Genomic DNA, 25,889 nt, shown 5'->3' on the forward strand with positions numbered 1-25,889 from the left:
TTATGGTTGGGGGTCACCACAACATGAGGAACTGTATTAAAGGGTCGCGGCATTAGGAAGGTTGAGAACCACTGCTCAAAGGGAATCAAGCCTTGCCTCACTCTCACTTGCTTCTGCTTGGAACACGAGGGGGCTCCTTGCTGTGGGAAGTTTTGCTGACCTCCTGCACCCTTCCCACCACTTTCTAGGAGGCTGCCCTTCCCTCTTCCCCACCACTACTTCCTTATCATAGCACTTACTGCTTTAGTGCTTTAGTGACCATTCCTGTTTGCCTGCCTTTTCTCCCCCCTGACATTTAAGCTCTGTGAGGTCAGGGACCATATCTACCTTCATTATTAGATCTTGAGCACTCTCAGAACAAATGTCATCATTCAAAATGGTAAGTCACGTTTGCCTCTGCTTTTAAAGGCATTTGGCAAAGTAGGCTGAAAGGTGAAATTAGCAACAAAATGAAGCCGTTATTGCTGGACCTGAGAGGCCATGGCTGAAATGCCTGGGACTGTGTTTGCCGTGGCTCCGAGAAGCCTGAGGGAACCCTGTGCATTCCAGCCGACCAAGACCCCAGGTCTGTGTTTGTCCACAAGGGACTGATTATACTTGACCTCGGCAGTGATTTAACCGTGGGACACCTTGTACTGTCAACAAACATAGAAGACCAAAATATTGGGTGTCGTTAAGATGAATTTACATGGGTTTGAAACACCTTCCCATGCTTACAGTACCATAGTGTGGTTTTTGAACAATGCAAAGATGGCATTTTCACATTAACTTAAGTAATGGAAAAAGATATTCACACACTTTGGCTTTTGTTGTTGTTTTGTTAAAGCATTTCATATTTCCTGCCAAAAACATTAACAGCAATGCTTTTAATGAGCTTATCAATTTTGGTGTTACCCATATTTGGAGAAAAAATGTTGGATTTGAATTAAATCTTTGTCTTCTAGAAGTGGCTAATTGTGGCCCACTCTTATTATCAGACATGTTTAGATTGAGGGTTTTAGATGATTAAAAAGAGTTTTTAATCTAGTGTTTTAAATGTAGATGTCTCCTTTAAAAAAAAAAAAAACCCTTTCATGATATAAAGCATGGCTTTTAAAACAAAAACAAAAACAAAACTGGTACATATCAGGTAGTTATTGGCCAGTTAAGTCTGAGAGCTAATATGAAACTGGTATTTGGATTTAATTCAGCTCCATTAGGACAGAGGTAGGATTCTGTGATACAGGGACTATTATCCTGGCAGTTGTGAGGGATTTTTGTGCCGGGAGCACTGCTGACAAAGACGGCACTGTGCCGCTCCGTCTATAACTGAGCACTTTCACACTGCAGTTTAGGAGGTGTGCAGCTCAGGAAATTGCTGGCTTTGGCTGGAGCATACTTTAACTGCAAGGAAAATTTTATTCGTCACTCAAGTAATTGGCAGTTTTAATACCTTGTTCATAATTACCTTATAAACAAACGAATATATAAACCAAAGATTGTAAGGCCTGTTATCTAACTCGTAGCCTTATTTGACCAACGGGATAGACACCTGTGGGTCCCCCACTCCCTCCCACAAAAAACCAATTTGCTCCGTTTATTGCAGAAAACTAAAGCCAAGCATTTTCTTTTTGTTGTTGTTAAATATAAGTGTAGCTGTACTAGCCCCAGACAGCCTGGGGGCCAAAACCAGATGCAGAGTTTAATGGGAGGTACTGGCTTGGGGACGGGAGGGAGGTGGAGCCGGGGCGGGGGTGGTGACTTGGGCACTTCAGGGTTACTCCACTGATTGTGGGAGGACATCCTGGTAATGCAAACAGTTGGCTTATGTATTTAAGAGAACATTTTTGTCCCCTATAGCGTGGTTTTGTTTAACCCACACACACTAACCCTAAGGCCCTGTGGCTTGTCTCTTGGACTGAATCCATCTCCGGGACCTAAAACTGACTAATTGTCTCACTTGCATTGCCCTGTACCTCACAACTAGATCAAGGAGCTTATATACACTGGTGAATCCAGATGTGGGAAATGGTCGGAATCAGAGATCATGGCTGACTTAACTCTAAACAAAGTCTGTAAGATGTTATGGGAATCTGAGGCCTTGATATTTGTGCCTTGTACGTGGAGATGCTAATTCTGTTGTGTGTGTTTTTCACCTTACTGTTATCCCAAAAGTTCCGCTCTTACCATATGCATCACCTTTTTACCTTGTATAGAATTACTTTACAATGTCTCAGATGACTTGGATCAAAAAAGAAGATTCCCCCACAGTCCCTGAAAGTGACATATGGAGGATTTCAGCACTGCTTTGAGAAGTTTCATTAGTTGTTTACATAGAACACGTAACAACCTTATTCTCTTTTGTGAGGAAAGCAGCACCTGAAGTTTGCACGTATTCAGGAAGACTTCTGTGATGGGTGCCAAACACATGCAGAACCTAGGCCCCCTCTGATCTACCTGTGTGCAAGCACAGCTGAGGCATTTCCAGGGCTTCCTTACTGTGGCATGATGGTGCTCAGTGAGCCAGTGTGGATTCCCACATTAGCTTGAAACCAGAAGAACAGCATTTTTACAAGGATGGGAAGTAGTAGGCATTTCTTTAGGTGCATCTCCCCATGAGGCCTTAATTGTCAAAATATCTTTGAAACTGTATGCTATGAAAGAAGCCTTCAGGAATTGCTTTGGAACCAATAAGGCCTTATTCTGTGAGGTGCTTCGGGAGTGCTTGGACTATTAAATTGAAAGCTTTAATTTCCTAATTTTAACTGTAATATATCTATGCCAGAGAAGTGTTGTGGTTAAATGGCAAATATATATATGAAAAAATGCTTAGCATAGAGCTTGGGACCTAATAATATGTCTTCAACATGATTAGATTCCATGCACATTCCAAGATGGAGGTGTAGAGACATATCCCTGCATGGAAGGCGTAGTGCACGGTATGACAGACAAGACCGCCAGGGTAAGGGCTATGTAAGAACACAACACAGGATTTTGTGAAAATACATCATCAAGTTGAACCTAACTCAGGAGCTTTCTGAGATGGTGAGAGGACTGTGAATTATAATAATGCAAAAAAAGCTTAATAAACTCAGCACCATAGAAATATATCTGTTGGTAAGAAATCTACACTAATAAAAGAGAAATATGCAAATTGATCATACCTCCACGATGCCCATCAGCCAGTCAGGAGTGAGTTTGCAAATTAACCCAACAAAGATGGTGGGTTAATTTGCATACACAGGCACGGAGCGGCCGGGCAGGGCGGGATACCTGCTATGAGGGGAAGGGTGGGGGGCGGAGGGAGCTACAGGAGGGGTGCTCTGGCTGGGAGCAAAGATTGCAGGCTCCCGGGCGGCTGGGAGCGAAGCCAGGGGAAGGAAGACCTATTCTGGCACAAATCTTTGTGCAATGAGCCTCTAGTATACATATATGATATACATTTTCTAAGTTTTCTCATTAAGCAGAGGTTAACTACAGACTATGTATAGAAATGCCAGCATGTGGCTTGTATTACATACAGAGTTCTGCCTTCAGAGTGTGTTACTGTTTTTGAGTTGGTTATAAAGAGAAGACCTTTTGTTTGTAGGTAGACTGTTACCTTCCCAGCCTTTCTACCTTAACATGCTATTTCCTCTGCCAAATGACTGTCTGAAAAGACAGAGACCTAACATAGCAATTAAGATGACCTCAGGTTAATTCCTCTTTTCCAGCAAGATGGCCATTTAATGCTGACTTTCGCCTTGGAACCTATTGTATTGATGACCTCTTAAGAGCTTTGCCTTGGCCTCCTTTTTTTTAACTTGTAGTCTAGTACAGTGCTCACCAGTAGAACTTTTCACAGTGATAGAAATGTTCTGTGTGCGTACTGTCCCGTTTGACAGCCCCAGGCACCCGTGGCTACTGAGGACTTGAAATGTGGCTACGGATGAGTACGGAATTGAATTTTAACAATTGATTTACTTAAATTTAAAGAGCCGCATGTGACCTACCATATTGGACATTCTGGTTTGGTATTCAAGACTTAATGTCAAAATTTTTAAGTCTGATTATTACCAGTGATTACGTAAACTGGGGTACTCCTGTGTAATACTGTATAAAATTCAGAGCCCTGAAACACATCCGCTGGTTTTGGAGACTGTGGCAACGTATTGAAACTTGTTATTTCTTAAAGAAAAAGAGATCTTTCTAGAGTGATCTTTTAAAAAGCCCCAGTCTGATGAGTATTTTAGGTTCATTGGCACCTGAAGTGTCAGTACTTTCCAAGCGAAGAATTAGAGGTAGATTAGGAATCAAGAAGAAGGAGGAGGGGACCAGCAGATTAGTGCCTGGACTGCCAACGCAGTGCTGGGCACTCACATGCCCTTCAGTAAAAAGGAAAAGGAAGAATGAATATTAACAAAATAACAAAGGAAAAGCAGTTTAAGGGCATCGCATTTATGTAGTAGATATGTTTGCTCTGACTCCCAGTCTTCTGGGTGGGCTTTTGTAGTGCATGTCCTGTGGGACCTGGAGCTGTATGCTCTAGGCGTGTCCCTTTTGTGGGTTATTTGGACTCTTCTGTTGTGATTGGGTTGCCCCGTTCATGGAGGTCTCTCCTTTCAGGCTATGAGGCTCAGCCGCTACCACATCGTGTGAGCTGTTGTATAGGTGCAGTCTCTATGTTGTTTGTCTTCAGTGTTCCTCGGTCAAAATACGTCCAATCAGCTATGCTTTTCTTGTTTTCCAAGCTGACTGCGTGGTATTTTAGCTGTAAATCCAGTCCATGGCTGGGAGGAAGGGCACTCAGCCTCCTGTTAGAGTGAAGCCATCTTTGCTCCGAAGTGCATAGCATTTAGGTAACACACCCATATTTTCATAGGGATGTTCTTCATATTATATTCTAATGTTACAATGTACTATTTAGCTCAAAATTAAAGTGACTAGAGAGATGCTATTTAACTTTTAAAAAGTACTGTTTAGAGCAGTTTTCCATTTTTTCTGGAGAGCAAGTTAGGAATAGAGAATATTATTCACCTTTCCGATTGCCATACCATTCCTCCTATTATCTTTGCTCTCCTTTCATTCCAGAGCTGGAAACAGGATTGCTGAAATATTACCTGAACAGCTGAAACACTTTCAGTCCCTGGAAACTTTGGACCTCAGCAGCAATAATATTTCAGAGCTTAAAACTGTATTTCCACCTCTACAACTCAAATATCTGTAAGTCAAGGTTTCTTTAGCAAAAGTATTTAGTTTTGGTGAAAATACCATGTTATAACAAGAAAAATCAACTTTAAGATATAACAAACTGCTTATTTTACTGCTAATGGATCAAAAATATAACTTTCTTATTGACTTATAATTTGCTTTAAATCTGAATAGCCATAATCTTCATTTTACTCTTACAAAAAATTAGATATCCCTTGACTGTTAGAAAACGTACGGGGTATAGACTGCTTCTTTAAAAAAAAAAATCAGATTTAAGCTATTGTTGTTCAATTATTGTTTTATTAATAAGTTCATAAAAATGAAATTCCAAAGAGTGAGAAACATCTCTAACAAATTTTTATAACTTTAGATTTTCCAGTTACTTTTTCCCCACCAAAAGTGTGTGAATCATAGTCAGTACTGGTCCACAAGGACCTAAAGAGCGATTATTTAAAGAGTCCATTGTTACAACTGGTGGTTAGGCTCTGTGGAGATTCTTTATCATACAGACGATGCATGTGCTGTCTTCCCAAAGAAACCAGAAAGAGACGCTCGTCTTCAAACTTTCAACAGGTACATCAACAGCAACCGGATCACGTTGATGGAACCTGGGTGTTTTGATAATTTGGCCAGCACACTCCTGGCGTTGAAGCTGAACAGGAACCGGATCTCAGCTATACCACCCAAGATGTTCAAACTGCCCCAACTGCAACACCTGTAAGTAAAACCTCTCTTAGGGAATGTTTCCTCACCTCCTCTACACCCTTGGTGTCTGTCCCCTACAAGCCACAATGTGGCAGAAAGAGTTTAGAAGCAAGGATGTTGCTGTCTTCCCTTTGAGAGCCGGAGTTGTGGAATCCCCGGATCAGAGCAAGCCTTAAGTCACCTAGCACAAGCTCCTGCCTGACAGGGCATGTCGGATTGTTACCAAAAGAGTGAACAGTGTAATCATTGAGCAGCCTCTGTACAAAGGCGTCATTGTGGCACTGGAGAAATCATGGGGACTCTCAACAGCTGCGGTTTATGAGAATAATGCCGACAACTCCAGGAGGCTCTGATAGCTTAAGTGGCTGTAAAGAACTGTCTCTTTAATAATGGTGGAATGATCTGCGAACAGGCTCCTACAAAATAGTGGTTTTCAGCCTTGGCTGCACATTACACACACTTGGGGAGCTTTAAAAAAATCCCAATGACCAGGCCACACCCTACACCAATTATATTAGAACCTCTGGGGGTAAGATCCAGGCCTCAGTAATTTTTAAAACTCTCCAGGTGATTCCAGTGTGCAACCATGGTTGAGAATGACTGCTTTAAAGAGAAAGCATTAAACGTGAAGGATCACGAGAGTAACCAACTGTTGTGAGCACATTGGACAGGATAAATTTGTCCCTGTTCCTGAAAAGACCTCGTGTCTGAATGTGACATTCATTATTCTAGATAATTTTAAAACAAGTATTAATTTGTTTACTTTTATACTGAGTGGACAGCAGTTTTGAAATAAAAGTGTAGTCTAGTTTCAGTATTTTATCATTTCAAAAATACATCACACATTTCAGAAGGAAATTCACTTACTGTTAATAAATCAACATTTTTCTGGATAAAAATGTTTAGAAATTTAAAACAATATGTAATTTAACACTGGCTGGTGTAACTACATTGTAGTAATCTGACATGCTATTACTACCTCCAGAATTTGTCCTATAAGCTAACAATTTAACTGTAATATCTAATGCAGTGAACTGAACCGAAACAAGATAAAAAATGTAGATGGGCTCACGTTCCAAGGGCTGGGAGCTTTGAAGTCTCTGAAAATGCAAAGAAATGGAGTAACAAAACTTATGGATGGAGCTTTTTGGGGGCTGAGCAACATGGAAATCTTGTAAGTGTGGTTTATCATAATTCCTATCCAGGTAGTGTGATCACTGAACATTCAGTAGCTTTTATTTGAAATCCTATCATGTTAAAATCTCATCATTTACAATCATTTATAATTTAGTTTTGTCTCAAGTAAAGTGACTGAGAATTTATAAGCACATGGTTGTTTTTTTGCTGAGGTCTTTAACAGAAGCTAACTAGCAACAATAGGAATATGTAATAGATTGTCATCATAGGGTCCCCTTTGAAGAGACTAGATAATGAATTCTTGATCCTGCTTTTGATTCGTGTTGTCATTGTAGGCAGCTGGACCATAACAACCTAACAGAGATCACCAAAGGCTGGCTTTATGGCTTGCTGATGCTACAGGAACTTCATCTCAGCCAAAATGCCATCAACAGGATCAGCCCCGATGCCTGGGAGTTCTGCCAAAAACTCAGTGAGCTGTGAGTTGCCTTTTATTCTCCCCAAGTTTGAGAGCAGGGATCATGCCAGAGCATGAGCTTCTTACCACCGATCTGTGAAATTTTCATAACAGTATCCAAGGTGACAGCATTTTTCACATGCAACTTGGTCACATTTTTGTTGTGATAAGTTGGAGACCACTCGGATGCTTCAGGTCTGTGGCACATGAGCTGAAGCGTTGATGGCTATTTTCAAATAGAGGTGTTTTTCTTAAATTACTGGGATTAGGAATAATGTTTACCTGGGTATTATTAAGGAGGCATAAGGATTAAGGATTAATGTGGTTACATTAATATTACCTGTTTTGTTTTTTTAAACAAATCATTGTGTTGAATTAGAAAGTAAAAGCTATGATAGGCTTTTTTTGTTCCTTTTTTCCTTTACAGGGACCTAACTTTCAATCACTTGTCGAGGTTAGATGATTCAAGCTTCCTGGGCCTAAGCTTGCTAAATACACTGCACATTGGGAACAACAAAGTCAGCTACATTGCTGATTGTGCCTTCCGGGGGCTTTCCAGTTTAAAGACTTTGTAAGTTACACATTTTGCTCTCTGTACAGGAACCTAATTGGTTCCTAAATGTGCCCACTTTTCTCCCAGCAGATTTCCTTTGTTGTGAAGGAAATGTGTGCGGCCTTAGAAGTAGTGTCTTAATCTTTCCCAGATCAGTTTGATTAAAATCGGTCCATTTCACCCACGTGTGTTTCTTAAAGGGATTAAAAAGGACAGTGATCAGCTTGTTTTGGTGATTATACTTAGCCTTCTCAGGATCTCCAGGAAGTTGGTGACTGCTCAAGAGGGAAACAATTTCAAATCCACTAATTTTTCTTTAGAAAATGCAGATTAAAAATTACCCAGAGCACAAAGATCTCATACCAGTTATATCCAGACTTGATCTCTGTCCAGGAGGAAGAAGAGGGAGTTGATTAACTGACCTTTGAAAAATCTCGCAAACATTAATTTTAATGTTGTGCAATGGGCTTTTGATTTTTGCACTGTCAGAGGCTTTCGCTCTGTTCACTATTTGAAGCATTACATAATTGAAAGACGTACTGTATGCTTTGGCGAACGCCTGTTTATGTGGTTGGAACGGTGGTTTTAAAGTTTAATGTATTTTTCAGACTATTCAAGTCTTTCAGAATTTAGTCATCTTGATAGAAGAATTAATAGAGCCCGAGTCAGCTGTCCTGATTTTGGGCAAAAAAACTTAAAATGTTGTGGTAAGAAGAGGATAGGGTGTAGGAGTTATGTTGGGAGAGAGAGTGAATTTTCTATTGTTTGGAAATGGGTGGAGATGATGTGGGGAATTAATGAGGAATTTATTACAAATTACATGCCACCTGGGTGGTGATCTTAGATTTCTGAGTGTGTCCCTATAGAGAATGCTTGTATATTTTGTTAAGTACCTAGTACCAGTTTCATAACATCCCTCTTTTATATTAGGGATCTGAAGAACAATGAAATTTCCTGGACTATTGAGGACATGAATGGTGCTTTCTCTGGGCTTGACAAGCTGCAGCGGCTGTGAGTATGATTTGCTTCATAATTTGACTCCCTCTTTGACCTAAAGCAAACATTGTGTCTTCATTCAGTCAGTTCCACAAGCTTAAAGAGTGTAGAAATAGGTGCTTAATCCGGTTGCTACCCTGTGTCATTTCCCTAAATGAGTGCTGTTATACAAGATGTGTATGAGTTTGCTTTTCTTCCTTGGGTATAAGGGTTTCTATTCAACACTTTGGTGTGTGTAACTTATTTTAATATCTAGATAAGAATTTTAAATTGTTGAGAGTGCTTAGACTCTAAAGATTATCATTGTGTAAAAATTTCAACAGTTTGAAATTTTCACTGTTGCACTCTACTCACAGAAATGTTTAAATGAAGTGACCCCAATATCTACTGAGAACATGGAAGTAGGTTCCAAGCAGTCCAGGATAAAAACATGCTTATCTGTAGCCATAAAATGGCCTTGCAGGTGGCCAAATTCTGTACTGTAAGCCGGTGGTTTTCAAATTGAGTTTCATATAGCCCTGAATGTCTGTGGGGAGGCTAAAGAGAAAGTCTCCACTATTATCTGCTTTATTTTTTAAAGTGCTGAGAAAGTGTCCTTGGAATAAAGTTTCCACCCTTAGGAATGCCTTGCCATCCCTAAAGAGACTTTGAAAATCACTGCTTTAATTTAACCATCAGAGTCATTTATTTATTTATTTATTTATTAAATATATTTTATTGATATTTTAGAGAGGAAGGGAGAGGGATAGAGAGCTAGAAACATCGATGAGAGAGAAACATCGATCAGCTGCCTCCTGCACACCTCCCACTGGGGATGTGCCCGCAACCAAGGTACATGCCCTTGACCGGAATTGAACCCGGGACCCCTCAGTCCGCAGGCCGACGCTCTATCCACTGAGCCAAACCAGTTTCGGCAGAGTCATTTATTGAATACCTATTTTTGCAGGGTTCTCTGTTGAATGCTGTGAAAACCATGCTGAACTATATTACTGAAGTAGATGGCACAGATACATTTTTACAGACTATATTGTTCAATTCAAGGAAATAAAGTACTCACAAGTGATTTCAAAAGCAGTTCTTGTCATGAGAATTCCACTCCCAGAATGGTTTTTATTAACTATCCCAATGTAAATTTTGTGTGTTTGTTTGTTGTTGTTTTTTTTTTCTAGAATCCTCCAGGGAAACCGGATTCGATCTATTACCAAAAAAGCCTTCACTGGTTTGGATGCATTGGAACATCTGTGAGTAGCTGGAATTTAGTTCTCCTTGGTAGACTAAGATGGGCATTTACTTATGTGTCAGCAAAGATAAGACAAACTAAAATGTAATCTTGTTGACATCCTCTTCATATCATAAAGTACATTTACACATCTGTTTATCTCTGTCTACCCTTCTACCTACCTACTTATCTATCTATCTATCTATCTATCTATCTATCTATATCTATCCATCCATCCATCTGTATCTGTCTAGAAGTATACAGGTGTATATTTTCCTTGCCATTTAGGGGCATTACTGCAGATTATGTTGGGTTTTATTTAGTTATTTTTCTCAAGTGGTATATATATTTAAACAACCATTTCACTTAGCATGATGTTCTCCAGGTCAAGTGAAATAAGCCAGTCAGAGAAAGACAAGTACCATATGATTTCACTCATATGTAGAATTTAATGAACAAACTGAACTACCAAGCAGAATAGACACAGACTCATAGATGGAGAACAGGCATACAGCTCTTGTGGGGGACGGTGGTGGGGGGCGGGGGGGACACGGGGGCGGGGGTGCACAGTGGAGGGATTGAGGAAAAAAGAGAACTCATGGACATGGACAACAGTATGGTGATTGTGGGGGGAGGGAAGGAGGAGGAGTTGGAAGAGGGGCTAAATGGTGATGGAAAAAAATAAAATAAAAATAAAACATAATTTTAAAACTACCATTTATTATGCACCCACAACATGTTAGGCATGATGCCAGGTATATTATCTCATTAATCCTATGAGAAGACTATTCAGTAGTTATTATTATCTTTATTTCTGAACAAAGAATTGAAAATTCTGAGGGTTTATTAATTCCGTTGTACAGTTAAGAAGGTGATTTGGATATTAGAGAGAAAAAACAGTCCCCACAGTTCTTGAGAGTGACATTTGGAAGGTGTTAACACTACTTTGAGAGTTTTTGTTGGTTTGTTGTTTAAGTATAAAACGTACAACTGCTGTTGTTTAATTATAAAATGTACAACTTCTTTTTCCCCCTTTATTGTTCTTTTTCTTGTTCTCTTGCCACTAACCCATCACTTAGCAACGGACAGACTCAGGACTCAAACCAGGTCTGCCTCTGCCTTCACAGTGTCCCTGTATCACACAAGCTCTTGCCTTCACAGTCTCTGCTACTGGCCATTCTCAGTAACTCCCAGCACACAATTTTGACATGGCACTTAGGGGCTAACATATTTTCAGCTTTAGGAGAATGGGCTAGCCCAGTGGTCGGCAAACTCATTAGTCAACAGAGCGGCAAACCGCGGCTCACGAGCCGCAATTTGCCGACCACTGGGCTAGCCAACCATGATAGGAGTCAAAACTTGCCTGAGCACTGAACCAACCAGCTGCTTATAACCATGAGGATATGTTTTATACTTGGACAGTAAAAGTAAAAGTAATCTAGATATGTCCACTCTCACTGCTAAGGAATGCTTATGGCCAGAAGTGTTAATATCTGTTCACGTAGACAGAAGAATACATTTGGTTTGTGCCCTCGTTTGTTCTGTGTTGAGAGTGAAGATTGCGCTGTTTTCTCTGGGCCATCTTGCTATGGTGGCCTGGCTTACCTGTGAGGTTGTGGGGGATTTGGGTGGCTAGCCATGCTGACAGGGCAGCAGTTCAGGTTGTGGTGGAATGATTGTGCAAAGCAGAATTTGGAAGGCCAGACCAGTATTGCTGGACTTACTGAAACAAGTTATTTTCAAAGGGAAACCAGCCAAAAGGGTTTGTCATCCAACCCATTCCATTTCTGGGAAAGTGGAATTAGAGGAGTATTAACCTCTGCTTCAATTTGCTAACTCTCCGAGCCTCTTTCCTCTGCCCATGTTTGGTACCTTCATTCTGTCTTCTGTGGCCACTTGTCTCATTCAAAATCCTGTTTGTATACTCTGACCCTTGTAAAGAAAAACAGAGTAGTAATCATTGTGGAGAGCACTTTAATTCAAACTGCTTGTAAGTACTAGTTAAAAATAAAATCCGCCCAGAATATTTGCTCATTGTATAAATGTTCTGCCTCAAGTGTTTGTTTGTTTTAGCAAGTACATCTTGTCTAAACACTTAGCCGTCTTTAGTCTTTACAGTAGCGAGTTGTGGGTGGCAGAATTAGGGTGGCAGAATTAGGCTAGCAATTAAGCATAGGTTTGAAATTGAAAATAATTGGGTTCAAATCGTATTGCCCTTTTCCTCCTGCTGAGCAAGGTGGCAATGCCGTCTTTTGTGTTGCTGTGAGGAATAAACGTAATATATGTAAACCACTTACCACAGTGCGTATCATAGAGTATTCTATACATGATGGTTTTTTAAAAGTGTAATTATGAGCAGTTTTATTTGTGTATTGAAAATGGTTAACTTGAATAATGAGAACTTCAATAAAATTATGCAGCAGAACAGTTCGGGGCCCTTATGAGTCAAATAACCTGTAAGTGGTAATGTAAAGAGAATCTCTGTCACCATATCCTTGTTCTTCAGCCTACGCTTCCTTATGAGTCTTTGGAGTCAACCCATTTGTGCATTTCAACACAGAGAGTGTTTGGTGAATGGAGTGGGCCCAGCCTTTGCCTGAGGGCATGTGGTGACTGTACTTCGCTCTAATCTGTTTGTTTCATTGTTTTCAGAGACCTGAGTGACAATGCAATCATGTCATTACAAGGCAATGCATTTTCACAAATGAAGAAACTTCAACAATTGTAAGTTTTCCTTTTTAAGAGTTTTCAGTTAAGCATAGAGGGGAAGCCACCGTGGGGTATATCATCCTAGATTATGTCCCTGTAAAATGTGTCTAGCACTTTCTTAATATTCCTTAACTTTTATACCAGAAAGCAAAAGAAAAGCGAAAAGCAATGAAAGAAAAATTCATTCCTATTGCTACAAAGAGAAGCTTCTTGTTCTTTGTGTGTGATGAATTTGCATTTTAAATTTGTGAGCCCTCATGTAGTACAGTGCCTAATCATAGTCACAAGTGTTCAGCAGTAAGGTGTTTTTGATCTATCAGCACTTCTGTCTCACTAGGTCAGGAAAAAAAAAAAAAAACACAAAACTGTGCTGGTCACATTTCTTGCATTTTAAGATGGACTAAAGGATACTATTACATAGGATATGTGTATTTGCTTTCCACATTCATTGTGTTGTTAATATTTACTTGAGTTCAGTTTACTTGTACAAATCTGCATTTCATACAAAACAAATTGAATATAATTACTCTCCTCAGGCATTTAAATACATCAAGCCTTTTGTGTGATTGCCAACTAAAATGGCTCCCTCAGTGGGTGGCAGAGAACAACTTTCAGAGCTTTGTAAATGCCAGTTGTGCCCATCCTCAGCTGCTGAAGGGAAGAAGCATTTTTGCTGTTAGCCCAGATGGCTTTGTGTGTGGTGAGTATAACTATGGCCCCGGCCTTTGAGTCATTCTTCTTTTTATGTCTCCCATTTGTCCAAATAATGGTTTTGAATAAATTTATGCTCTTTTAATAAAGCACTTATTTTTGCTGAGTTAGGTGAAAATGGATCTGTAGTTGGCTTATTATTTTAATTTTACAGATGAGAAGGAGTTTTCGTCATCTTCGTTTTGGCATTAGGGTGGTTTGGTGGAAAGAGAATGACATTGGAGCTCCGGAGAATGGGAGGGAATAGCACCAGCCCATCTGTGTAACTTAAATTCCCTGAACCTCGGTCTGTACATATGAAATGGGAATTTTGAGATCTGTGGTCCCAACTCCAGGGGTTGTTGACAGGCTCCCGTGAGCTCAGTGAAGAGACTTCACTAAACCCGGGGCAGATGCTGTTTATGTAGAGTAGGAAGAGCAAATCATTAGCCAGTGAATTATAGGCTGCTAAAAATTTTACTACTGGTAGGTAAAGCATTACAAGCGGTAGGAAATTTATTACAAATAAATCTAAGGTCTATTGTTTTAGCATCTAAGCATTTCAGCATTAGAAATGTGCTTACCCAAGTGTCACCTACTAGTTAGTAGATCTGGATGAAAAACGCACGCTTTCATCTCCCTGGTGCAGTTTGCTGCCTACTACACGACACTGTTTACTATTCACTGCCACAGAGACCTTTGTAAAAATGTGTGTATAGAACATGAAGTCACAATTTGCTGAAATTTTAGCACATGTGTTAAGATATTACAGAACCTAATTTTACATTGACCTTTAACATTTTTATTTAAAACTGCTTTGCCTATGATTGTTTAGATAAGTATAACAAAAAATATCTACATTTTTAGGTTGCAGCATTAAACAGTGCCAACAGTTTCTGGAAATAAAACAACTGATGTAGCTTTTGGATCTAAATAAGCTTTTGGCCTTATTCTACAAGGACCTGAGCTATTCTCACAGTTCTCAAGTTCCCAGATATGAACTGTTTATTACTCTGAGGCATACAGTGGTGGGCAAAAGTAGGTTTACAGTTCATATAGGCAATAATATAATAATAAATAATGCAAGAATAAACTGCATACTCACAACTGTAAGCCTACTTTTGCCCACCTGTATATACAGTAGCTATAATATTTTATTAACCTCCATAGTGGGGAATGAACATTGATTTACCAGATGAGGATTTTAGAATAATCATACAAAAGAAGAAACTGTCTTGAGCACAACGTGAGGCATGACATTGGAAATCAGCAGCATTGGCGTTACCAGAGCATCTCCCACCCCATCTCTCTCTCGCACACACAAGTCTTTCAGAGAACCCACACAATACATTTTGGTAGATCTAAGATGTTTCCTTCTTCTGGTTTAGACCATCTCTGAGAAACTGAAGTTCAAAAAGGTAACTTTTCCAAAAAGTAACAGAGAACTAAAAATAGCTGTTTGGAATGAAAGAGTTGCTTCGCTGTAATTATAATGTAGCCCTGACATGTAGCACAGCGGCTTGATGGATTGTCCCCTGGAAGCAGGGCTCCCAGTGAGGGGGGGAGGTGCTTTCTCTTTCACTACAGGCTTATTTTTTCTGCTCCACATACAAAGTACTGTGTTTAATACGGGTTCTGTTTTTGGTTCTTTTCGTTGCTATCTTTAGTGATATTGATTATCATTATTTATTTTTTTTTCATTTTGCTGCTCCTTATATGTGGAGAACATGGGAAGAATTGCAGTTTTCCTGATAGTGGCCTTTAAAAGTGGCCCGTAAGCCTGGACGTTTTTTAACTGATTTTTTTCTTGTATTCATATTTAAAAAGCTCCAGGGGTCTGGGATACACTGTATTCCCAAACAGCAGTCTCCTCTCAGTTAATGATTGATAAATAGCTCTCTGTCTCTACTTGAAGAACGAATTCCTTTATAAACACTCCCAGGCTCTCGTTTCAACACTGGGGCGGCTAGTCCATCTGGGAAACACACACCAAATCTGAGTAGCATGTGGACTCTCAAGCCTTAAAATGGTTTTATTTCCTCCTCTCCATTTTGAACAGATGATTTCCCTAAACCCCAGATCACGGTTCAGCCAGAAACACAATCGGCAATAAAAGGTTCCAATTTGAGCTTCATCTGCTCGGCTGCCAGCAGCAGTGATTCCCCAATGACTTTTGCTTGGAAAAAGGACAACGAACTACTGCATGATGCTGAAATGGAAAACTATGCACACCTCCGGGCCCAAGGTGGGGAGGTGATGGAGTACACCACCATTCTTCGGCTGCGCAACGTGGAGTTTACCAGCGAAGGGAAATACCAGTGTGTCATCTCCAATCACTTTGGTTCATCCTACTCCGTCAAAGCCAAGCTTACAGTAAACAGTATGTGATCCGACTTTGTCTTTTGCCTGTAAAGGCACCTTTTAGAAACAAAGCACCTGGTTTGTTCTTTCTCTTATTCCTTATCCTGTCCTTTGTTCTCAGTTCTCCACCTAACCCTTTCTTTTCCTGCCTCTCATTCCACAAAATTAAGATGCTTGGTTATTTGTATCTAAGGAAGCATTGTTTATGTCAACCCATATGTAGCATGATGGGTAACCCAGTGATGAACTAGACAACTTGTGCTCTTTGGAGTTCACAGTACACTTAATTTGATATGGGAGACCCTAAGCATAGTATTAAAGCATACTGCCTTTAATGCAAAGATCTGGGTTTGAATTCTGCCAGTTCTGCTTACAGCTGTGTGACTCTGAGCAAGTCACTTAACCTCTCTGTCTCCATTTCTACATCTGTCAGTTAGGGATAATAGTACCTACCTTATATAGGTATGATAATCATTAAATAAAATAATTTGTGTAGAGCACTTAGCAGATTGCCTAGAATACAGTAAGTACTCAGTAAAAGCAGTGAGTGTTAGCTGCTATTAATAAAAGGAATGTATCATTGTTGGCTTTGTGTGGCAGGTATACAGTTTACAATGGGATCCTTGCCACTTTATCATTTAATCGTTTGTATCTTCCCTGGTGAAAGATTTTGTATATGATTTATTAATGCATTCCACAAATGATCGCTGAGGCCTGACATGGAACAATTTTGAGTTCAAATTGTAGGACAAAACACATTTAAAGTCATGGAGTATTAGAGTCAGGAGGGACTTAAAAGGAAAAAAAAAATGTAGTGGTCAGGGTACAATGGATTGGCCCAAGGTCTCGCAGATAATTATTGAGGAAACTGGAAAATAGCCAAAAGACCTTCAGTCTATAACCTGGAGGGAGTCACTTAATCTTTCCATCTCAACTTTAGATTCCTTGTCTTGTAATTAGAAATTGCCCTGCCTTACCTATGTCAGGGACACTTGTGAGCATCAAAAACAAAAGGCATGAGAACGAGCCTCTGAAACGCCACAGTGCTGACGCCCACATTGTTTCTCTGATTTCAGTGCTCCCTTCTTTCACCAAGACACCCATGGACCTTACCATCCGCGCGGGGGCCATGGCGCGCTTGGAGTGCGCTGCCCTGGGACACCCGGCCCCGCAGATAGCCTGGCAGAAGGATGGGGGCACAGACTTCCCTGCCGCCAGGGAGAGGCGCATGCACGTTATGCCTGAGGATGACGTGTTCTTTATCGTGGATGTGAAGATAGAGGACATCGGGGTGTACAGCTGCACAGCCCAAAACAGCGCAGGAAGCATTTCTGCCAATGCGACTCTGACTGTCCTAGGTAAGTGGGTGTTTTCAGATTCCGTGCTATAAATTAATCGTAAAGGTACGAGCTCACCCAGAGACCCTCAGTGTCAGACCCTCGGTGTCAGAGCCGTGAGGGTGAGAGATGGCCCGAGGACACTGCCCTTTCCTGGGGACAACAAATGGCTTCTCAGACTCTTTGAAGTCAGGAGTGCTTCACTCCTTCCCGGCCGTGGCCAGTGAGACGAATCCTCTCTCTCTGTTCCCAGGAGCGGGAGATGCTTTCTCTGTATTGCAGGGTTCACCCGCCCCTGCTCTCCCCATCATGCCGTCTCCACCAGTGTCTCAACACTACAAAGAATGTTTGACATAATATATACATGAACAAATTGGGAAGGACCTAGTGTCTTTTCTCAGCTTACCCTACCATTCTGGAAATCAGAGTTTGTTTTTATCTTTTACCTAAACAAACACTTTTTTAAACATGTGGACATGTTAGTCATGTGTATATCTGTAAAGGAGTTAAAGTAACCTCTTAACACCACATAATAAAAGTAAATCATTTCCAGAATTTTAACATAGGCCTGGACACCTGGCACTAGAAAGTTTCTCTTTAAAAAATTAAATGTTCTGATTTATTTTTATACATCAACACACTCTTGTGCTCGAAATTGTTTTTATACATTTTCTGTTTCTGAAAAATGTCTGATGTATTTTGCTTTGCCCCTCTTCCACCGTTCCCCAACCTTGTCAAGAGGGGGAGGGAGTTTGAGGTTAAAAAATAGTAAGTGTTATCCTTACTTGGTGTTATGAGTAAATGACACCTGGACAATGAAATGAAATCCCACGTGTTGTGTATGTTTAGGTTTTAAAAGAAACATGGGTATTAGTTTGTGGGAGAATAAAATTTTACCTTCCACTTTGAATAAATTCAAGTGCTGGGTCTTATGGAAAACCTGATTTCATTGACAAGATTAAAGACATAACTTGTCATTTCAGAAACGCCATCATTTTTGCGGCCCCTGTTGGACCGAACTGTAACCAAGGGAGAAACAGCCGTCCTGCAGTGCATTGCGGGAGGGAGCCCTCCTCCCAGGCTGAACTGGACCAAGGATGACAGCCCTTTGGTGGTCACTGAAAGGCACTTTTTCGCAGCAGGCAATCAGCTGCTGATCATTGTGGACTCAGATGTCAGTGATGCTGGGAAATACACCTGTGAAATGTCTAACACGCTGGGCACTGAGAGAGGCCACGTGCGCCTCAGTGTGATCCCTACTCCGACCTGCGACTCCCCGCAGATGACTGCCTCATCCTTAGACGATGACGGGTGGGCCACTGTGGGCATCGTGATCATAGCCGTGGTTTGCTGTGTGGTGGGCACGTCGCTCGTGTGGGTGGTCATCATATACCACACAAGGCGGAGGAACGAAGATTGCAGCATTACCAACACAGGTGTGTAAACAGAAGCTTGGCACAGGATGTGTGTGTGTGCGCGCGCGCGATCCTGGGGTAATTCTCTTCCAGAATGTGTGTCTTGGAGTCTGAGGCCATGTCAGAAGGGTGACTCATTTGTTTCAAGCTGCAGAAATATGGTTAACTAAAAATAGCACCCTGGTCCAAAATACAGCCCATGTTTAAAGATTAATACTTTCTGTGAAAACCTCATCAGAATATCCTGTTGGCTGTGAGATCTGGTGGCCATCATAAGAGTTCAGTAGCCTAAATCCTTCAAAAGATGCTGATGGAGAACCAGGACCAGCCCCTTAGCTAGGAGGTTTATACTCTGCTGTAGGTTTTGGTTTTGTCATGTGCGTGCAGGAATCTAGGGAGGACACTAGTTATTAGGGAGAGGCCTGTATGCAAACTCCTGTGAGTAATACGTCAGGACTATTGCAGAAATCAAGCTTGGTTCCAGAGCTTAGATACTACCCCGTGAAAAGTCTTAAACCTTTCTTTTTAAACTTTTGTTGTTTTTGAAATCTGGGAGGGGCATCCCACAGGCGATAAGGTAGTAGATCCGCTCAGGCTTCCCAGAGCAGTCCTGACTTGCCTGCCTGCGTGCTGCTCAACCAGATGGTTTTGCAGGACTCAGTGATTCGAATGCACAGAAACCAAAGCAGTGCATACTGTTCATCGGGGAGGCCCAGGGCCACTTGTGATCCTTCTTGGCTAAGAGAGTGCTGCTGTTTGATTGTAGATGAGACCAACTTGCCAGCAGATATCCCTAGTTATTTGTCGTCTCAGGGAACGTTAGCTGACAGACAGGATGGGTACGTCTCCTCAGAAAGCGGAAGCCACCACCAGTTCGTCACTTCCTCAGGGGGCGGATTTTTCTTACCACAACACGACAGCAACGGTAAGTGTTTGAGGTGAACATCTTTGCTCTGGGCTCTCAGAGATGGTCGTTTTGAAATAACCTAATGGAAGATTCACATACGGATCTTAGGACATGGCCTAAGGTCACTAGTAAAGCTAAAATTAAATACATTTTCTTACATATTAGAACAATCTGTGTTTCTGACAATAAAAGGAGACAAGTAGGTTAAGTAAAATTTAATTCCTCCATTCAATGTAAGTATTTTCTTTACATTATAAATATTCTTTGGTGCCCTGAATGTTCTTCTTATTAAATGGCATTGGCTGGCTTCATGCATGGTCTTAAAAGTCAAATGATTTAAAAATCTTTTTATTAGAGAAATCTAATTCTGACTCTTTGCTTTTAAGAACTGTATGGTTTTGCCCTAGCAGGTTTGGCTCAGTGGATAGAGCGTCCGCCTGTGGACTGAAGGGTCCCAGGTTCGATTGTGGCCAAGGGCACATGCCTGGGTTTTGGGCTCGATCCCCAGTAGGGGACATGCAGGAGGCAGCCGATCAATGATTCTCTCTCATCATTGATGTTTCTATTTCTCTATCCCTCTCCCTTCCTCTCTGAAATCAATACAAATATATTTTTTAAAAAACAACTATGGTTTTAAGAAAAAAAGTGGTGGCAGAATAAGTAAGATCACAGCCTCAGTTCAAGAGCCACTTCTGACACTCCTGTGTCTCCTTGGACAGCTACAGTACTTCCTGTTAGGTTGTTGTGAAAATTAAATGAAATGGTAATGGAAAACTACTTGGCACATATTAAGGGCTCAACAAGTGGAAGCTATTGACATTATTTTCAAACATTTTGGCATCTTTTCCAGCAAGCGTTTATTGAGTGTCTGCTCTGTGGGGGATGCCACACTTGGGAAAGAAGAATATTTGTTTTCAGTATTACAGTTTAGTCAGTGGTGAGCAAAAATTCAACTGACAATGACAGAGGGCTTGGCAAGGCAGTAGTAGAAGGCACAGAGATAAAAATGGATGTTCTGGTTAGACTCATTTGGTTGCAAAGAGCAGAGGCCCAATTTTGTTCACGTGTAGCAGGGTTTACTGAAAGGATGTTCATGAAAGTCTACATGAAAGGCTAAAGGGGCAGAACTGGAGCATAGCAGTGCCTGGGTGCTGGGGCTGGAGGTCGATCTGCTCTCAGGGCCTTATAGAGGTCACCAGCAGTACCGAGTCACAGCCACCCTCTGACTGTCCAGTTCCCGCTTCCAGGCATGCGACTCATCACGGCACCTCCAACCCTCACCACATCTCTTGCCTCTCACCTGCTGTGTCTACTCCTAACTGGCATCCCGTTTCTGGGTTGTTTAGCTCAGATACTCACGATAGGATTTGGTATTGGCTGAGCCCATCTTTGCTCGGCACGAAGAGGTCATTGGTTAAGCGTCAGTCTGTGGTCCTGATCACTGTGGCTGTGGAGGAAGGGACAGTGCTGATGGCACCCTGTGGTTCAGGTCCCAGCACTTCGCTGCAGTACTCATACACAGACCAGTGTCTCTTGCCAACAGGTGCGGCCAGCAAACAGGTTAGCACCTCTGGTACAATGGTTAATCAAGTTCCTGTTAGTGAGATGTCACAAGTTTACCCAATCCATAGGCTTCGATGCATTTTTTTTTAAACCCTAAATTTCTGCAATTTTTTCCTTTATATGATGCTCTATCCAAAGTCTGTAAACGTGGAAAATGCCCAAAGTGGAGAGAGTACTGAATGGTACTTGAATAAAATGGGTTCAGTGACTAAGATTATCTATTTTAAAGGGACATGTCATATTGACAACAGCAGTGAAACCGACGTAGAAGCTGCCACAGATCCATTCTTGTGTCCCTTTCTGGGACCCCCAGGCCCTGTGTATGTGAAGGGGAATGTATATGGGCCGGATCCCTTTGAAGCCTATCACACAGGTATGTGGTCTTCCTACTTGAGTTCTGTTTCCTGCAAGGTTTCTACAGGCGCTCTCTCCCTCTGATCCTCTTCTCTCCTTCTGTCCCAACATGAAAAAGGTTGCGGCCCGGACCCTCGGGCTGCTTTAATGGACCACTGTGAGCCCGGTTACAAAAAGAAAAAGGAGTGCTGCCCCTGTCCTCATCCTTCCGAAGAATCCTGTGAACAGAGTGGCAGTGACATAGGCTGGCCCTCCCACGTGAGGAAGTTAATCAACTCCACTTACTCTCCACATGAAGGACCCGGCCCGAAAAACGTGTGTCCAAACAAGTCCGCTTTAGATTTTAGTCCAAGTTCAGAGCCAGCGTCCGTTACTTCAAGTAATTCGTTCATGGGTAAGTTTACTCGGTTATGAGAGACCTTGACATGGGACTCCTAGTCCACGTTGCGTGTGGGAGAGCAATGAGAGAGAACTTCAGATGCTGAGTGAGGAAAAAATGTTTTTGATTTTTAATGATTCTGTTATGACAATTCTATTGGTTGGTTTACATATTTCTGAAAGCAGAGTCAGACATGGGGGATTTTACTTGATTATGTATTTAATCCATAACGAAGCCTTAGGAGCTTTCTGGGTAGCACTGTGTGGCATCCTCTAGAACACAAGAGTTTCAGGAGTGACTTAGGAGCGCAGTTTGTCGGCCTTGTGGAAAAAGTGGTTTTGGGCTACAGCAGCCTTTGGGGTGGAGTTGTGTGCACTGCATGATTGTGGTTTGGATGTCTGGTGGTTTATAACTAAACCTGCAGCCGAAGGGTAGATGGCGTCCTACCTGGCAACAATTACCTGCTCGTCAGCCAGGCTGGACTACCTTTGGCAGAGGAGACCAGCGGAGCCTTAAAGCCCCCAGTGGTGGTGGTCGACACTGCTGGCACCAAGATTCGTGTGCAGACGTCTTTCGTCTGGTGCCTGGAACCAGTGCGATGGAAGAACTGAGGTCATCTGTTCACTGAGTGGAGATGGGGGGAAGAAACCACAGCGTGTCTCGTTTGTTAAGCAATAGAATTTTAAAATATTTTACCCAGCTATTAAGACATTTTATATTTTGTCACAGTATAATTATTTATATTCCTTTTTGGAAAAAAATGAAAATAATATCTTTTATAAAACTCAGGCAAGAATTTGAGTCAATTGAATAATATTGTGCTACTAAAAAGGAAAGAACATGACATAAGGATTATTTTAAAAGATGCTTTATTCAGGCACAGTTTACTTGTATGTTACTATCTAAACTTGCCCTTTATGGAGACTGTGGGTTCTTAAGTCCTAAAGCGGGGTTTTGGAGAACTTATATTGGGGAACTTCATTGCTCAATGATGAATATTACTATAAGTTATAGAAGTGATAAGGAATAGACACATGTATTGAGTGGATATATATATATATATATATATATATATATATATATATACACACACACACACACACACACACATACATACACACACACACACATACATGAGGGATGTAAGTATCCTGTCATCTAACACTTCAAAGGGCCTGCCCAGGGATCTCGGGTATGCACCCCAAGTGGGATCTCTTTAAATCAGACTGGTCCTGAGAGACCTCTATACTGGAAATTCCACAAGGAATTCTGTAAGTTCAGTCTCCATAACGCAGATACACATACCCCCGAGTACCATAATGTGGACTTGTAGAAAATGTTTATTCATGTACATGGGGCAAGGTGCTCCATTTGAAGTGCTTTCTGATGACTTCATGTTAGCAAAAGGTGCCACACGCTCAAGGGGTTTCTTTCTTACAGGAACGTTTGGAAAGCCTCTGAGGAGACCTCACCTGGATGCCTTTTCAAGCTTTGGACAGCCGTCGGATTGTCAGCCAAGAGCCTTTCACTTGAAAGCTCATTCTTCCCCAGACTTGGACTCTGAGTCAGAGGAAGATGGGAAAGAAAGGACAGATTTTCAGCAAGAAAATCACACATGTACCTATAAACAGACCTTAGAAAACCACAGGACTCCAAATTTTCAGTCTTATGACTTGGACACATAGACTGAATGGGACCAAAGAGTTCCAATATACTACTACCTCAAGTGGACTTTTATTTAAAAGAGAGAGAATCCTATGTTTTTAAATGGAGTTATGAATTTTAAAAGGATTAAATGTCTTATTTATACAGATGGACCAAAATTACCAAAATTTATAAAAATTTTATACTGGGAGTAACTTTCATATAAGAATTTCTTTTTAAACTATTTTATAACTTTGTTTTATGCAACAACAAAAAAATCTTGTGTAAATTAAGGGAATAAATCCATGACTATTTTATGTATTTTTATAATGCCAGATTTCTTTTTATTGAAAATAAGTACTAAAGCAATTTAAATAATACCCGTCTTGTACTTTTTTTGAATAGAGGTCACTTCATTTTACTTTGCACATTACATTTAATAAAATGTATCATTTTGATCCCAAGTGCCATCTATATAATAGCATTTTTATTGTTTTTACACTGTGAAGGCTTAATTATTTCATATTATCATGTCTCAAATTGATGAAAATTATATGCAGCACATAAAAATATGAGCAAATTCAACCATTTTGCTTACCTCCTGGGGTTGTAATACAGACTCAAATCAGATTAGTGTATGTGAAAGCACATAGTAAGTGAGAAGGAGCTGCAAAGATTCAAGGTATGTTAATTTGCTTCTAACTCTTCAAACAAAAGATTTGTTATACTCTGGTGTAATATAGTACAACCACATTGCTTAAGTCACCGCCGGAGCCATGAGTCCTTAATTATAATAATGCCTTATGTGGTCTAATGCCTTTTGCTTTTCCAAATAGTTTCACATTCACTATCCCTTTGATTATAACAAGGGTGGTTTTTGCACATTTCTATAGTTAAAACAGCTAAAGTAGATGTGGATTTTCACCCACTGTTCCAGGTTATAATAGGATGCTGGTAGAATTCTTTGCTGTTCTTACCAATTTTCTTATAGAAAAAGCTATTCTAAGCTATCCTGCAACGTTCTTTAATAATTAAAATATTTTTCTAATTGATCATCATAGCTCTCTAGTTAAAAACTGAGTATCAGATTTGTTAAACACAAAATAATTTAAATATTTGTTTTCAACAGTAGTTAAGTGACATAGTTTGAAGCAATAGAATGAAATAAACTTACTTTAAGTTTAATAACATAGATAATGCCCTAACTGGTTTGGCTTAATGATAGAGCGTCAGCCTGCAGACTAAAAGGTCCCAGGTTCAATTCTGGTCAAGGCCACATGTCCAGGTTGCAGGCTCTATCCCCAATAGGGAGCATGCAGGAGGCAGCCAATCAGTGATTCTCTCTCATCATCATCATTGATGTTTCTCTCTCTTCTTCTCCCTAACTCTCTGAAATGAATAAAAATGTATTTTAAAAAAATAATGCAGATGATGAAGTTGGATTTTTCCCCCAGTAAATTCTTGTTCACATCTGTAATTAAAATAATCTTCTCTTGCCCAAGAAAAATTAAATTGGTATGGAAGGAGTTAACATAGCACATTCAGCTTTAAAATCGAACCAATTGAAAGTGTGACTGTATGTGTCTGTCAGTTCTTTGAAGTAAATTGAAAACAGCTCTTAGAAAAAGCAGATTCTCCTCTGAGGAGATGTTGGGTAAAGTTTTCCTGCTCAGTGAGTTCAGAGCTTTGTTGTTTGGGAGCCAGGAGCCTGGAACCCAGATCGCAGTAAGATTTTCCTTCTTTAATTTAGACACCGAGTCCAAGGCAGGAAGTTGATTCTCCCTTGGACCACAGTGACTAAAGTGCGAAGAAGTGATCTCAGATGCCTTGCCTTTATCGTATTGCCAAATTTTCAAATCTTATTGTTGATTTGTCTTCATTATTGCCAGATGTGATGCAAGCATCGCTAGGGACCTCTTCAATAACTATGAACTTATTTAAAGCATTTAACTTTTCCAGACTGAAGCACAGAGGGACATTCAAGTCATTAATGCCTGAAATTCAAAACTTAGATTCATTCTGCATCAATATGATTTTCCCTTTTACTCTGCTCATATGCTGAAATTATGGATTGCATATAATCTTAGCTGCTAGAGAAACAGGAGGAGCTCAATTTCTTTTGGACATTTGCAGGAAAAGAATGTAATTTTGAGACTTCATATTCAATTAACAGAATGAGTCTAGTAGGTATTAAGAAATCCTAAAATAACAGACTTAAGAAAAAACACGAATGTAAATATATATCAAATTACTTGCCTTATTTATGAGGAGGAATGTTTAAAATGTTTAATCTA

General features: G+C 40.6%; 1 protein-coding gene across 1 annotated transcript in view; it reads left to right on the forward strand.

The window, feature by feature from the left end:
* The window catches only part of LRIG3 (leucine rich repeats and immunoglobulin like domains 3), a 47,437-nt gene extending 23,369 nt beyond the window's left edge, over positions 1-24,068 (forward strand). The window contains exons 4-19 of the mRNA XM_080660066.1: positions 5,050-5,181; positions 5,743-5,886; positions 6,905-7,048; positions 7,347-7,490; positions 7,896-8,039; positions 8,952-9,032; positions 10,187-10,258; positions 12,889-12,960; positions 13,482-13,645; positions 15,695-16,015; positions 17,073-17,354; positions 18,317-18,769; positions 19,515-19,673; positions 21,448-21,591; positions 21,691-21,966; positions 23,392-24,068. Of these exons, the coding sequence (XP_080516192.1) occupies positions 5,050-5,181; positions 5,743-5,886; positions 6,905-7,048; positions 7,347-7,490; positions 7,896-8,039; positions 8,952-9,032; positions 10,187-10,258; positions 12,889-12,960; positions 13,482-13,645; positions 15,695-16,015; positions 17,073-17,354; positions 18,317-18,769; positions 19,515-19,673; positions 21,448-21,591; positions 21,691-21,966; positions 23,392-23,636 (2,977 nt within the window). The 3' untranslated portion in view covers positions 23,637-24,068. The remainder of the gene's footprint in view (positions 1-5,049; positions 5,182-5,742; positions 5,887-6,904; positions 7,049-7,346; positions 7,491-7,895; positions 8,040-8,951; positions 9,033-10,186; positions 10,259-12,888; positions 12,961-13,481; positions 13,646-15,694; positions 16,016-17,072; positions 17,355-18,316; positions 18,770-19,514; positions 19,674-21,447; positions 21,592-21,690; positions 21,967-23,391) is intronic.
* Positions 24,069-25,889: the final 1,821 nt, after the last annotated feature.

The sequence above is a fragment of the Plecotus auritus genome (genome assembly GCF_963455305.1).
Source record: "Plecotus auritus genome assembly, chromosome: 3".
Lineage (NCBI taxonomy): Eukaryota > Metazoa > Chordata > Mammalia > Chiroptera > Vespertilionidae > Plecotus > Plecotus auritus.